At 36.7% G+C, this 16114-nt stretch overlaps 1 protein-coding gene across 2 annotated transcripts in view; it reads right to left on the bottom strand.

The window, feature by feature from the left end:
- Positions 1-16114, bottom strand: part of LOC150084538 (trypsin-1-like) — a 119867-nt gene that overhangs the window by 15321 nt on the left and 88432 nt on the right. For both annotated transcript variants that reach the window (XM_090375301.1, XM_090375302.1), the window contains exon 5: positions 1145-1299. In XM_090375301.1, coding sequence (XP_090231427.1) covers positions 1145-1299 — 155 coding nt within the window. The remainder of the gene's footprint in view (positions 1-1144; positions 1300-16114) is intronic.

Consider the following 16114-nt stretch of genomic DNA (forward strand, 5'->3'; position numbering starts at 1 on the left):
ATTTGGATCTTAGAAAGGCTTTTGATACTGTTGCACATGAAAGACTGCTGCACAAATTGGAGCAGTGCAGCATTGGAGGCAAATGGCTGCTATGGACAAAGGGATGTTTTAAGTGGGAGAAGACAGTTGTAATCAATGGACACTGCTCTTCGTGGACTAGTGTTATTGGTGGAGTCCGTCAGGGTTCAGTGTTGGGTCCATTGTTGTTTTCTGTATTTATAAATGATATTGATGATGGTATATCAAGCTTAATGTCCAAGTTTGCAGACGATACAAAGGTTGGCAGGGTTGTTAAGGACACTACTGATGCTATGCTGCTGCAACAGGATCTGGAAAGGTTGAGCAGATGGGCTGAGAGGTGGCAAATTAAGTTAACATTGACAAATGTAAAATACTACATATAGGAAGCAGTAACCCCAGAGTAACTTATCAACTCTGTGGTACTACACTGACAGTGGTAGAGAATGAAGAGGACCTGGTGGTAATTGTGCAGGCAAATATGAAGTTTTCTGAGCAGTGCAGATGGTCTGCAAGAGTAGCTCATGGTGTTTTGTTAATGATATACAGGAATATTTCTACAAGGGATAAGGAGGTAATTATCCCCTTGTATAAGGCAATGGCCAGGCCACACCTTGAGTACTGTATACAGGTCTGGAGGCCTCATTTTAAGAATGATGTAGAGCTGTTGGAACGAGTACAGAGAAGGGCAACAAGATTAGTGAATGGAATAAAGGGTTACTCTTACGAAGAAAGGCTTCAGTTTTGCAGATTACAGTGTCTGGAGACTAGGCACTTGCGAGGTGATCTGATTGATGCTCAGAATAATCACCTGAGAGGGCATAAATTCAAATTGAGGAAAGACATTTGTAGGATAGATGTGCAGAAGTTTCTCTTTAGCCAGTGGGTAGTTGATTGGTGGCACAGACTTCCATCTTTTGTTGTGGAAGTTGGTAGCCTAAATAAATTTAAGGCTGAGCTGGACAGGTATTTGGAACGAACGGAAGGGTGAAATGGAAGCGGAGTTTTTTTTTTTTTTTTTTGGCCGATGCTGCATAAGCTTGCTTCCTTGCATTGTATGCCTCTACTAACACTAATGCTAAAACATCATTCATGTTTATTATTACCATGAAAACGTCACGCCTACCTGGCACGAATCTTTTCCTCCTCCTTTGTATCCAGCACACATTTGTGAAGACAAAATGACTACCTTTTCCTTGGCCTCATAAAACCACTCTTGGCACTGACTGTTTTCCAGTAGAGGTACACGAACTTTTTGCAGTTTCTTTGACAAAAGACTTCCTAAGACAAGGAGTATGGGGAGAAATTTTACAATAGTGAAGGATAAATTTGTTGATAAAGGATAATTAAACTTAATTCACATGATATAACATAGAAAAATGTTTCATGAAAAATTAGTCTTTCCTACCTGCCTGGCTCATAGAAATCCAATTATAGAGCCTTACATTTATGGTATATGCATAAGTAAGTATGGTAGGAACATGCCCATTGAATGATAATGGTTAAAATATATGAAATGAACTGCATTAAAGCAAAACTAATGTTCACAAATAAACACATTTTTTAAATTCCAAAAGATAAAAAAAAAAAAAAAAAAATTTTAAAAGCATCAGGAACAGTCACTGTTCATTTATATTTGTTAACAGGAGAGACTGCTTCTACAGTGGTGGGATACACTTAAGTAGAAAGGGTACAAGAATATTTGCTGATGCTATCGAGGCAGTGTTATGTGGGTCGGAAAACTGCTAGCTTATGTGGATACAAGGACTAATAGATTAACAGTAGCAACTGACAGAGGTGAAAGGGATTCTTGCACTGCTTCTATTCGAATGAGCAGCAGCCTGAAAAACAACATGCAGGGTATTTCAGAGACTGCTGGGAGTCATTGCGATACAAGTAAACACATGGGTTGTGTTAGGGTAGCTAAGAATAGGAAGAGGTGCATGTATACTTGTGTGTACACCAATGCTGGGAGTTTGGTAAATAAATTTGATCAATTTGAGGTTTTGCTCAAAACATCAAAGTCAGATAGTGTTGGGATATCAGAGACATGGTGTCACATAAATATAAGGAATGCAGAACTGGAATTTGCGGGGTACAATGTGTACAGAAAGGATAGACAGGATAGGAAGGAAGGAGGGTTTATGCTATTAGTTAAGAAACACAAAATCCAAGGAAGTGAAGCCAGTCAACATCGCTGGACAGTGCAGTGTCGAGTCAGTTTGGTGTGACATAAGCATTGGGAGATCAAAATTGAGCAGGAGTGTGCTATAGGCCTAATGACTCTGATGAGTATAATAAGAAACTATACAGGGAAATAGTGTTCCAGTAAATCAGAGAGTCTTATAATGGGGGATTTTAATTTCCCAGATATTGACTGGAATTTGTGGGTTGGTCACTCACACACTAGCAAGGCTTTTGTGGATTTATTGGATGATTGTTTTCTACATCAGCATGTTCAGGAGGCAACTAGAGCAAGTAATACTCTTGAGCTGATTATCAGTAGTGATTCTTCATGCATTAAGAATCTGCAGATAAAGGAACCACTACGTTGTAGTGATCAGTGTTCTGAAGTGGTATTTACTCAAAAAGGTAACTACCATCAGGGGTAAAGAGAAGCGTTTTTGCTTTCATAAAGACGACTACGATGGTCTGAGATAGTATTTAAATTCTATATAGTGGGACCAACTGATGTTACCAACAGCAAATTGAAAATGGGAAGCATTCAAAGAATATCTTGGAAGCTACTAGGCTTTATATACCAACTAAGAAATATTGTTCAAGGTTTAGGCCTAAATGGATGTCAGATGAACTAATGAGACATATGGCAGAGAAGAAAAATGCAAGGGATACATATACATTAATGGGTTACATGGAAGCCTATGATAGATATAAGCTGGTCTGCAACCAAATGACAAAGGAGATTAGGCAGGCAAAGGCAGATTATGAGAAATCTTTGGCAAAGGATGAAAAGAAAAACAGAAAAGAGTTCTTTACCTATGTAAACTCTAGAAGGAAAGGGATCAATCATATTGGTCCATTGGATATTGATGGTTCAACTGTTGGTGATCCTGCTCAGGTGGCTAACAAACTAAACAAGTATTTTGCATCTACATTCACACACGAGGAGTTATTCAGGAAGGGGAATGTCAGAAGTGAAGTAAACTCTGGCAGTGAGCTAGATGATTTTGTAATAACTAAGAGGAAATTGTTGAGGATAAACATAAAAAAGGTGCCCGGGTGGATGGGATCTATCCAGTTATTTAAAGGAGGCAGAAAAGGAAGTAAGCAAACCCTTAGCCATAATTATGAGAGCTTCTTTGGACTCAGGGGAGGTATCCATAGACTAGAATTGTGCAAATGTGATCCCAATTCACAAAGGAGGATCAAAGGCTGACACAAGTAATTATAGACTTGTGAGTTTAGCTTCTATTTCAGGAAAATTAATGGAGGCACTGGTTAAAGAAGCACTGCAGGATCATCTAGACAAGACTTCAGTTATAGCTCAGAGACAGCATGGTTTTCGTTAAAGGAAAGTCTTGCCTGACCAACTTAATTGGATACTATGACGCAAGGAATAACTTGATATTATATATTTGAATCTTAAAAACGCTTTTAATACTGTTGCACATGGAAGACTGCTGCACAAATTGGAGCAGTGTGGCATTGGAGGCAAATTGTTGCTATGGATAAGGGGATGGTTGAGGGGGAGAAGACAGTGAGTGGTAATTAATGGGCACTGCTCATTGTGGACTAATGTTATTAGTGGAGTCCCTCAGGGTTCAGTCTTAGGTCCATTGTTTTCTGTATTTATAAATGATATTGATGATGGTATATCAAGCTTAATGTCCAAGTTTGCAGACAATACAAATGTTGGCAGGGTTGTTAAGGACACTACTGACAGTATACTGCTGCAACAGGATCTGGAAAGGATGGGCTGAGAGGTGGCAATTGAAGTTTAACATTGACAAATGTAAAGTACTACATATGGGAAACAGTAACCCCAGAGCAACGTATCAACTATGTGGTACAGTCGGTCCTCGTATAACACGTGTTTGCATTACACGAATTCGATCATACACGATTTATAAATAGGGGAACGTTATCTTATATAACACGAACCGAATTCGCTTATACACGATTCGCCTTTGTGTTTACAAGAAATGGCAGTCGAATGCAGAATCACCCCAACTGAATGCAACACGATAGGAACGAAGAAGATTCTGAAAATGTATTTATGTGTTTTATATCAGTGAAGGGGAAACACATTTCACCATAATAACGTAAAAACCAACACAATTCCAGCTATCGATACAAATAATCGCAAATGCAATTAGATGGAGTTTACTACCAATTTATAACAGATTCCACTAGCAGAAACGCAACTGGAAATTGTTTTTATTGTTTTATGGTAGTAACCCCCAGAAATGTGCTTTAGTAAAATGTGAGGTGTTAATAGTGTATCTCGGCCTTTACGGTGTTGTTTATTCAGTTGCTACACGTGCGCAGCTTTGTTTCTGTGTATTAAGCGTGCCTCCGAGTTTTGTAATTGCGCTTTATTCCCTAAAAATTAGTAAAATACTTAAAAGGTGTGAAAAGGAAGCGGCCTGGCTAAGACACTGCAGATTCAGAGAGAAAAAAAAAGAAGCAATATCGATAAACAGAGGCGGACTGGGTCAAAAATTTGTAGTGGCCTCGTACTACGGTTTATGGCCAAAATCACACTGGCCTCCGGCCCACCGTGGTTTCCCCCGTAAGGCTTAGCATTAGCATTAGCAGAGGCATTTGATGCAAGAAAGCAAGCTTATGCAGCATCAGCCAAAAAAAAAAAAAAAAAAAAAAAAACCCCACTTCCACTTCACCCCTCTGTTCGTTCAAAATACCTGTCCAGCTGAGCCTTAAACTTATTTTAAACTTATGGCCAGTCCGCTTCTGTCGATAGAGAAAAAATATGAAATTGTGAAACGCTTTGAGCAAAATGAAAGGCCATGTGATATTGCACGTGCTACAGACCTAAATGAGGCAACGCGGAGAATTACAAAGAATGCAGAGAAAATAAAAACAACTTTCATAGCGGGAACACCTCAAAGTGTAATTAAAATCCATTAGATTAAGACACAAAGAATTGGAAGAGATGGAACGGCTGTCATCTGTTTGGATAGAAAATCAAACAAAAAACAAGTTTGCTTACGATAGAAGCAAAAGCATTAGCAATATTTTATTACGACTTACGTATTATAATTTATACTTACGTATTATAAAATACGTAAGTAATTTATTACGACTATTTTATTTAATATAATAAATTTTTTACGAATAAAATACGTATTTTATCCGTAAAAAATACTTTTTAGTATTAAAAATACTTTATTATAATATAATATTATTTTTAATTACGTATTTTAATCGTTATAAAATACATAAGTATTTTATAACGATTAAAATTACCCGATTATTTATTGTGTTTGGTAATGTTTTGGTTCCAAATGCGTGTTCAATCTTGGGTGGTCGGCACCTAACCCTACTTTTCCCATAGGGCCTGTTGTTTATATTGCACGATTTTGCATTGCATGAGGGTTTCTAGGAACGCAACTATCGTGCTATACGAGGACAGACTGTACTACACTGACAGTGGTAGAGAATGAAAAGGACCTGGGGGTAATTGTGCAGGCAGATATGAAGCTTTCTGAGCAGTGCAGACAGGCTGCAAGAGTAGCTCATGCTCTCTTGTCAATGATATACACAGGAATTTTTCTAGCAGGGATAAGGAGGTGATTATTACCTTGTATAAAGCAATGGTCATGCCATACCTTGAGTACTGTATACAAGTCTGGAGGCCTCATTTCAAGAAGGATGTAGAGCTGCTGGAACGAGTACAGAGAAGGGCAACAAGATTGGTGATTGGAACAAAGGGTTGCTCTTACGAAGAAAGGCTTAAGTTTTGGAGATTAGGCACCGGCAAGGTGATCTGATAGAGGTGTATAAAGCCTTGAATGATTGGAGCATGCTCAATGCTGATGAGATTCTTCCTCTTGCTCAGAATGATCACCTGAGAGGGCATAAATTCAAATTGAGTAAAGACAGATGTAGGATATATGTGCAAAAATATGCCTTTAGCCAGCTAGTTGGTGGAACGCTTCCATCCCTTGTTGCGGAAGTTAATAGCCTAAATAAATTTAAAGCTGGACAGGTATTTCGAACGAACGGAGGGGTGAAATGGGAGTGGTTTGTTTTTTTTTTTTTGTTTGGCTGATGCTGCATACGCTTGCTTTCTTGCATCATATGCCTCTACTAATGCTAATATGGTGTTGAAAGAATATGAGGAAATATTTAAAGAGATTATACAGAGAGTCACTTGACCTAATGCAAATCAGCCACATTCACCCTTGAGGTACAGGAAGCATTAGAAAGTTACTTTGTCCAATGCCAAATATGTGACACGTTTTTCAGCTGTTGATATTTAAAATGGGTTAGATAATGTTTTATGACAAAAGGAAAAGGCTTGTGTATCATGGGGGGGGGGGATTAAGTATCACCTTTTCTCACTCCATGTACCTATTTATTTCAAGTTTTAGTCCAATCCCTCAAATTTAAGTAAACTCCAACCTATACAAAAGTATGTTGTTTTGTTATTTGGTTTTTAGGAGCATTAGCAACTAGGGCCATATTGTTCCGGGGATATAAGCAGTAGTCATTCCTTGACCTTTCCACATCCTCCGTATTTGGTGGGCATGGGCTCGAACCCCGATCTAATCAAGAAGTATGTACTATTCACTGCTGCTCCTGCCCACCTGGCTATGGAGGCACCTATACAAAAGTATGTGGGAGTTTAAATGTTCTGTTTATACTCTGACACGGCCATTAGTTCAGAAGAATTTACAATTAATCATTTTGATAATGAATACAATTGTTAACCATATTTAGCAGTTGCACAAGCCTTGAACCACAGTCCACTCCAATGCATGAACTATTGCACTCTCAATCATTCCAACTGAAGAATTATTTTCTGCCCATTAAAAATGCCCATAACATTTAGTTTAGTCAACCCTTTAAGGTCTTAAACACCCTGATTAGGTCACCCTACAGGTACCTTTTTTCAAAACATCTAATTCCAGCTCTCAAATCACTCTCTCGATAAGAATTCCCCCTACATGTCCTTAACCAATCTTGTCATTGAACTATGTATCCTCTTTAACAGGTCCACATCTTTCCTAAGATTGGATATTCCAGGCTGTATGCAATACTGCAGTAAGGCCAAACCAATGCTTCACATAACAGAATATGTCCACTATATTTACTGAACACCTATATCCACTATAGCTGTTATATCTTTGTCTCTACTGACAAAGAACCCCGTGAGCTGTCCCAGCAGCCTGTCTAGCTGTTCGGAGAACTTTATCATATTGTACAGCTACTCCCTCCTGATCATGTGGTGTATAATAATACACCAAATTCAAGATTTAAGGAACAAGTACCTGGATCATGATCAACATGTAAGTGAATCTACTCATCCCACCCAAAAGAAACTTCAATATGTTGATGCAAAAAATCTCCCTTCAAACTATGTTACTAGCATCTGATCTTCCTATTCAAATACCTCCAAACAAGAGGATGTTTGGGCTCCACAGTGATTTGAATAACCTACGAACTTCAGGAAAAAGAGAGAAAAAAAATTGTGGATAAAGTGTGTTGACAAACTTGATCCACAATTATAACTATAAATAACTTTATAGTAAGGAAATATTAGACTATATGCAGTGGTGAACTATAGTGGGCTCGCAAGAGCCCATTGTTAATTTTTTTGAAAATTTGCAAGCCCATTGTTGAGACAATCGTTTATTTTACAAATGAAATCCTGGATACAATTATTGAGTATACAGAGCTGAAACTACAGTGGGGGCAAGCAGGGCCCCATACCCAGTATTTTAATGGCGCAATCTATCAGTTGTGTATTTTAAAATTGCTCCATTTTTGATTTAATTAAAGTGAGACCTCTGTTTAACCAACTTCTTTATATCAAATTTTTTTTTTAAATTCCTCTTGGCAATTATATTTAAAATACAGCAGTTTCCGTTGAATGAAGAAAATTTTCCTGTAACAAACGGATTAGGAGAGAGAACTTTACATATTATTCGCACCTGTGGCCTTTAGGTAATTAGAAAGTGTGAATTAAGGGCGAAAGCGATAACTGTTTCACAATGTTAGTGGAGTCTGTAAAACCTATGCAGTCACCGAGAAGTCACGCTAGTCAATATGCTTTTCACAGCCAGTCAGAGGATTAAATAGATTCCCTGACATGGATAATAGCCTCTGGTCAAGCTGTGTTGTGGTTCCCGTTTGCTCTGACAAATGGGCGTATGTTTTTCGGAGAAGTGGGCGATTCACACCTTCCAGTAAATTTCTCCTGTATGTTTACATGGTCACAGTAGCTGAACATCTGTGTGATTCCAACATTTTACATAATATTCAAAGAACCAGTGACAGTAGCAACGTAGAGGGGGGGAGAATTGAGGCAACTAAGATATTATATTAACTTTATGAAGATGTTGGCAGATTTCGAAATTTTGTCGAGGCTTTCACTGTGTAGAAAATGTTCTAAAATATAATGGCATAGGAGCAATATAAAAAAAAAAAAAAAAAAACTATTATATCACCAATCTCTAAAAACCCAGCGCGAATTAAAGATGATTGCTAAAGAACTTTATATGGAAACAAAAATCGGTCATCTGTTTGGGCTACGATGAGCAGCTTGTAGTTTGCGGATGGTAATTGCGGGTTAAGGGAATTATCCTGCATTGTGCAAATATTTTGAATCAGAAGTTAAATATTCGGGATTATTAAATCTACTTTTAAATCTGGAATTTCTTAACTATTTAGCACTAATGATTGACATCCTGCAGGAGCTGTCTTACCTTTCAGGAGCTTTCACAGATTCACTATGGTAAAAGCAGATAAATTAATTATTCGAACTATCAATGCTATTGCTAATTTGAAAAATTCTGAAGGAAATTATGAAGCTAAAATTGAGAGCATGTTGAAGTGGAAAGAATTTGAAGGAATCTAAAGTAACAGTAAAATTACCTCGTGACTATTTATTAAATGCATTGTTTTAATCCTTAAAGGATAAGTTATTAATGCAATAGAGTGATTTTAAATTAAATAAAGAAAATAATGATACCACTGAAAGAAATTTTAAACATATCCTACTGGAAATCGTGGAATATGAAAGAACTTTCGTCTCGGTGGCAAGACGGTGAAAACTGAATAAGAAATTTGTTTTCTTATAAAATATGAAATTGATGATTAAATTTAGAGTTATTGTCAAAGACAGTTTATCTTTAAAATCGACTGAAATTTCCTTTTAAATTAAGAAAGCCAGAAATATCAATGAAACCATTGCGATTAGCAGTGCTGAAGCTGAGCAAGCTTTCAGCGTAATGAATAATATTGTGTGAATAAATGAATGAATAATGTTGACAATTAAACACGTTGCAGATTATGATGACCATACATCTAAATGGAAAACCACTGCTTCAATTTGATCTGGATCGTTATGTCAAATCATTCCTGCATAATAATAGCTCAGCTGTTGAGCAAAGAAGAAGATCGAAAACAAATATTAATAATAAAGAAGTAAATTGCATATGGAAATTTTTAGAATAAATTTTTCTTGAATATTTGTGTAATAATATTTTTCATGTAATCTGCAATTTTTGTGTACCTTTTCTAGAACAGTTTGTTTTTTATGTAATATTTGTTTTTATATTCTAGAATGTTTTGTGATAATTTGTTATTTGTGATGAGAAATATTTTCATGTTATTTTTTATTTGCAATATTAATTTTATCATGAAAAAATGTATCCATTATATTTCCCTAGTTGTGAAAAAAAAAAAAAGAATAAAAAAGTTGTCTGCCAAGCATGCACTGTAGATGGTTTTATGTGAAACATCCTTCACATTTCTTTTAGATATTTTGATTTGTGTATATTAATTACGAAATAAGAGCTTTTGTATTGTAAATATTTTATTGATCATTCACATATTTCCATAATTTCTGAAACACAATGTACGATGGATTTATGATAACTAAAGTAAGACACATATACTTGCTACTGTAACGTATTAAATGTCTCTGCACCTAACAATGGAATGTATGTTGGGTGCCCCAAACAGCTGCGTATGCGAAAATGCGAGATGAAATAAGAAATTGTTAACAAATCTTTGTATTGTTGCAGTCATATGACAAATACTTGCAATCATCCTTACTGCGGTAGTAACTGCAGGAAATATGATTGTGACGTCATACTATTCAAAAATTCCAAAAGGTTAGAACTCGATATATTGTACTAGTCACGAAAAATGAGTCACGTGCTCTAATCATACTACTAGTGAGTGCTCCACACAGACTAGTGGTCTGAGCATGGGAAACAACTCTGGCAGATGCAGTGGATGACGTCACTTCCATGACCGATCAGATTTACTTGGTAAGTACCCCCGAAGGATGTTTCACATCAAAAAGCCGGCAAAAGTGCAAGCCCATTGTTAAGATATTCACAGCTCACCACCAACTATATGTGACAAATTTATTCTGGTGTGAGGTAAGCAGGACTCTAATAACTGTTTATAAAATAACTTGTTTACTACATATGGCTACATACTTGCTTGCAGGTTTGGTTATGATACAATAAATCATAATCAAGATAAATTATTAGTATAATTATTGGAATCATTCTTCTAAAAAAAAAAAAAAAAAAAAACTGCTGTGTGATCAATCCAATTTTGTTTTAAAAAAAAAATCGTATGTAGCTTTATATGGATGTATTTTTCATAATGATATTCAGTTTCTCACAGACCTAAAAGCTCTTTTGATGCACGCTGTTTATGCTAAGCACTGGTAGAAAAGAGTGTCAGCAACTGTTCAGGACTTTGGGGCTGAAATTTTCAAGTCAGCTTATGTGAATGTTCAGAAATTCCTTCAGCCAGGGTATTTGAGGAATCAGCAGTCCACAGATAAACCAGTACAAACAAAATAAAATCCTGCAATGTTACTACAATAAAAAGAAAGAAAAAAAAAAAAACACCTTTAACATGAAACTAATGTGTGTGCTAAAACAAACTATCACAAATCTTCAATTCCCTACAGTGAACACAGGATTTCAAATGAATCACTTACAGAAAAGCCAATTTGGGTTTTTTTTTTTTTTTTTTTTTTTTAAACTTGGCAATGGTGGCATGGCACCTGATAAGCACTTTTCAAATATAACACTTCCATGTTACATTTTAATGATTACAAATTTGAAATTATTTCTAGCTTCCTAAATGTAGTCAAACTTTCACTGTAATGGTGCCAGAATTTTTTCTTACAGTTTCCAGAGTAATTATATGTGAGCACCACCATCATTTGTAGTACCTTTTCCATTTGCATGAAACTACCATAGGAACTGGCATTTGTATAAAATTTTCAATTCTGTGTTTGTTTAACATTCAATATTAATTGCCTTTTCATTCATAAGTTGTTTTTGAAAAATCATTATTGTTTTCATGTAGTAAAGATGAAGAAATGCAACACAATATTCATTCGAGATGGATGCTACTCTACGGGAAGCGTGATAAGTAGTTATCACGTGTTCTATGTTTCCTCACAATGAAGCACGTCAAATGAGAAATAAAATTTTGAAAAAATATGAAATTAAAGATTAGAATTGTATCTAATTAGGTATATACATTTCTTTAATTTTTTAAAAGTATTTGTACATATAATAAACAGAAACAAACATGCATGAGTTTAAAATTTCATGTGCTTACAATGGTTTTTACAGCCATAAAAGTGATCAAAATAATACAAGGTGTGGCAATAAAGGTTCCTGGACTGTTGCAATAAAAAGAACACAAAATGATTTGATTTTTATTCAAAGTAATCACCATAACACAATGTACTTATTATGCATGCCAAAAAGAGTCAGCAAAGCATCCAAAAAGAAGACCACTGGTGCTAAATGGGGGAGCATAGGGGTGGATGTTTGATCTATAACAGTGAGTTTCAACCTTTTTTTTTAATAATGGCACCCCCCCAAAGTAATTTATTTTATTTTGCTGCACCCCTACTCAATTTTCTGCCTGTTAGATCCGATTCTCTGTGTGTGTGTGTGTGTGTGTGTGTGTGTGTGTGTGTGTGTGTGTGTGTGTGTGTGTGTGTGTGTGTGTGTGCGCGCGCATATACTTGTATATATCTAATATTAAAAAATATATGTTATATGATAGTTATTACAATAATATAGTTATAAAAATTACATTTCATAATACAAATTATATATATAGTATATAATAATTTTATTCTTTATATAGAGGTACTAAGTAAACATAAATTTAAAAAAAAGAGTTTAAGTAACTTAAACCCAAATTACATGGCACCCCTGGAATGTTGTGGCACCCTAAGGTGCTGTGGCACCACAGTTGAAAACCACTGATCTATAACAATGCCATCTTCACAGCAGAATGGGCTGGTTCATTTCATGCAACAAGAACCAGCTACCTTCCTCTTGAAATTGGGCCTCACACAGGAAATATGCTTCAATAGTCTTTGAAGCACTTATCTGTAGACCACAGCACTGACCCCCCCCCCCCACACACACACACTACAAATTCCTTGTAAATTTGTACCTGGGGGGGGGGTCAGTGCTGTGGTCTACAGATAAGTCTTGGTAATGATTTCCACTGCATGCTCTGGCACTTCACATCTAGGTTGTACTGAAACATGCAACACTCATCTCCAGTAACAATACAGTCAAAGAAATTAGGATTCTCTTGGCAAGAATGGATGAAGTCTTTGCATGCCGATAGCCTTCGTTTCTTCTGCTCATCATTGAGGCTGTGCCCCACAAATTTTCCACAGGTCTTCATTTTGCCTAAATCTTCATTCAGAATTTGCCAAATCATCTCCTTATTAGCATTAGTTGAGGCATATGATGCAAGAAAGCAAGCTTATACTGCTTCAGCAAAAAAAAAAAAAAACCTTCCCATTCCACCCATCCAGTCACTCCAAATGTTTGTATAATTCAGCCTTAAATTTATTTAAGCTATCAACTTCAACAATATCAGATGGAAGTCTGTTCCAGCAATCAACTACCCACTGGCTAAAGGCAAACTTCCACACATTATTCTACAACTGTCTTTCCTCTATTTGAATCTATACCCCTTCAGGTTCTTAATCTGAGCAAGCAGAAGTATCCCATCAGCATTGAACCTGCTCAAACCATTCAAAGCCTTATACACCTCGATCAGATCACCTCACAGGTGCCTAGTCTCCAGATGCTGCAACTTGCAGGACTTAATCCTTTCTTTGTAAGCACACCCATTTGTTCCTCTCACCAACCTTGTTGCCCTTCTTTATACTTGTTCTAGCAACTCAACATCCTTTCTAAAATGAGGCCTCCAGACGTGTCTACAGTACTCAAGGTGTGGCTTGACCACTGTCTTATATACAAAGGGATAATTACTTCCCTATCTCTTTTGGCAAAATTCCTATATCTCATTGACAAAACTCCGTGACCTGCTCTGGCAGCCCATCTGCAGTGCTCAGAGAACTTCATATCTGACTGCACAATTATCACCAGGTCTATTTCATTCTCCACCTCCCTGAGTGTAGTACCACACGTTACATTTCTTTTGGGTTACTGCTACCCATACAAAGTACTTTGCATTTGTTAATGTTAAACTTCATTTGCTACTTCTCAGCCCATCTGCCTAACTTTTCCAGATCCTGTTTTAGTAGCATGCTATCTCTGTCATTTACAACCCTGTCAACCTTTGTATCATTTGCAAACTTGGACATGAAGTCTGATATACCTCCATCGATAAATACACAAAACAACAATGGGCTCGGCATTGAACCCAGAGGGACTCCACTAATAACATTAGTACATGTAGAGCAGTGTCCATTTATTACCACTTTCCACCTTCTCCCACTCAACCATCCCTTTATCCATTGCAGTAACTTGCCCTTAATGCCATATCAAAATTATTTTTTGCATCCAATTCCTTTGTAGTATCCAATAAAATTGGTCAGACAAGACTTCCCCTTAACAAACCCATGCTGTGTCTGAGCTATTACTGCTGTCTTGTCTAGGTGATCCTGTATCACGTCTTTAACCAGCAACTCCATTATTTTCCCCGGAACAGAAGTTAAACTAACAGGTCTATAATTATTTGTGTCACTTTGAACCCCCTTTGTGAATTGGGGATACATTTGCACATCTCCAGTACATGGGGACCTCCCCTGAATTTAAGGATGATCTCATAATTATGGCTATCTCCTTGATTATAACTAAAAAATTCCATCTGCCCCAGGTACCTTTATGTTTAACTTCACTTCAACAATTTCTCCTCAACATTGCTCTATTATTACAAAATCACTTAGCTCCCTGTTAAAAGTTTAATAAACTTCTGGCATTACCCTCCTTGATTAACTCCTCATGTGTGAATGTAAATGCAAAATACTCATTCAGTTTGTCAGCTACTTGAGCAGATCATCAATAGTCAAACCATGTATGTCAAGTGGACCAATCTGATTCATACCCTTCCTTCTAGAGTTTACATAAATAAACTATTTGCTGTTTTTCTTTGCGTCCTTTGCCAAAGATTTCTCGTAATCTTTGGCAAAGGACGCAGCTCTCCTCGCCTGCCTAACCTCCTTTGTAACTTGATTGCAGACTAGCTTATATCTGCCATAGGCTTGTGTGTTGCCTGATAATTTATATGCATCCCATGCATTTTTCTTCTCTGCACAAGCCTCAATTCATTCGACATCCTAAATGGATTATAATGGATTAAATTATATTTAGGCCTGAACCTTGAACAGTATTTTTTTAGTTGGTATGAAAAGCCTAGTAGCCTTCAAGATTGAGTCCCTGAAGGCTTCCTATTTAAAATTCACCATTGGTAACATCAGTTGATTCCACTGTATAGAATTTAAAAACTCAAACCATTGTAGTCACCTTTACGAAAACAAAAATCCTTCACTTTACCTTTGATGGTAGTTACATCTTTAAGTAAATCCCATATCAGTACACTGTGATCAATGTCACCTAGTGGCTCCTTTATCTGCAAATTCTTAATGCATGAATAATCACTGATAATCTGATCAAGGGTATTACTCCCTCTGGTTGTTTGCCCCTCAAACATGTTGCTATATAAAACAATCCTCCAATAAATCCACAAAAGTCTTGCTAGCTTAAGAGTGACCAACCCACAAATTCCAGTCAATCTCTGGGAAATTAAAATCCCCCATAAGACACTGATTTACTGGCCCACTATTTCTCTGCACAACTGTTCATTGTACTCATCAGATCATTAGGCCTATAACATATTCCTAATCTCATTTTCCCTTTCCCAGTGTTTGTCATACCAAACAGCCTCAACATTTCATTGTCCACCCATGGTGTCAACTGGATGCACTTCCTTAGATTCTGTGTTTCTTAACTAACAGCATAACCCCTCCTCCCCTATCTGTTCTTTCTGTACACATTGTACCCCGCCAAATTCCAATTCTGCACTGCTTGTATCTGTGTGACACCATGTCTCTGATATCCTAACAATATCTGCCTTTGATGTCTTGATCAGCACTTCAAATTCATCAATTTTATTTACTAAAATTCATTATTCATATCTATCTCATCAGCAGTCATTGTGAGGATCAAAGAATGACCTCTTGCCACAATTTTCTGAACTTTTGCAACTCTGTCCATATTTCAAGAAGTTGACAGATACCCAGTTCTTGGGCCATCGTGAATATCCTCAGGTCCACCTTTGAACTGCTTATAGCATTCAAACACACTGGTATGACTTAATATTTCAGCACCACAAACAGTTTTTAACTGTTCAGAAGTTTGTTGCAGGTTTTCTCAGTTTAAAGCAAAATTTGATATTCACTTGTTGCTTCACTACAAAATTGTGACATACTAATAAAACTGGTTGTTTCTTGTGACTTGTCAGCTTACTGGACAATCTCTGTACTATCATTTGTTGGAGGAACTTTGAAGTGTAAAATACCACATCCATTTATTTTCAAACTGAAACATCACCACATAACAGTGCCAGT

The sequence above is a fragment of the Mastigoproctus giganteus genome, chromosome 6 (genome assembly GCF_048544385.1).
Source record: "Mastigoproctus giganteus isolate SK-2022 chromosome 6, ASM4854438v1, whole genome shotgun sequence".
Lineage (NCBI taxonomy): Eukaryota > Metazoa > Arthropoda > Arachnida > Uropygi > Thelyphonidae > Mastigoproctus > Mastigoproctus giganteus.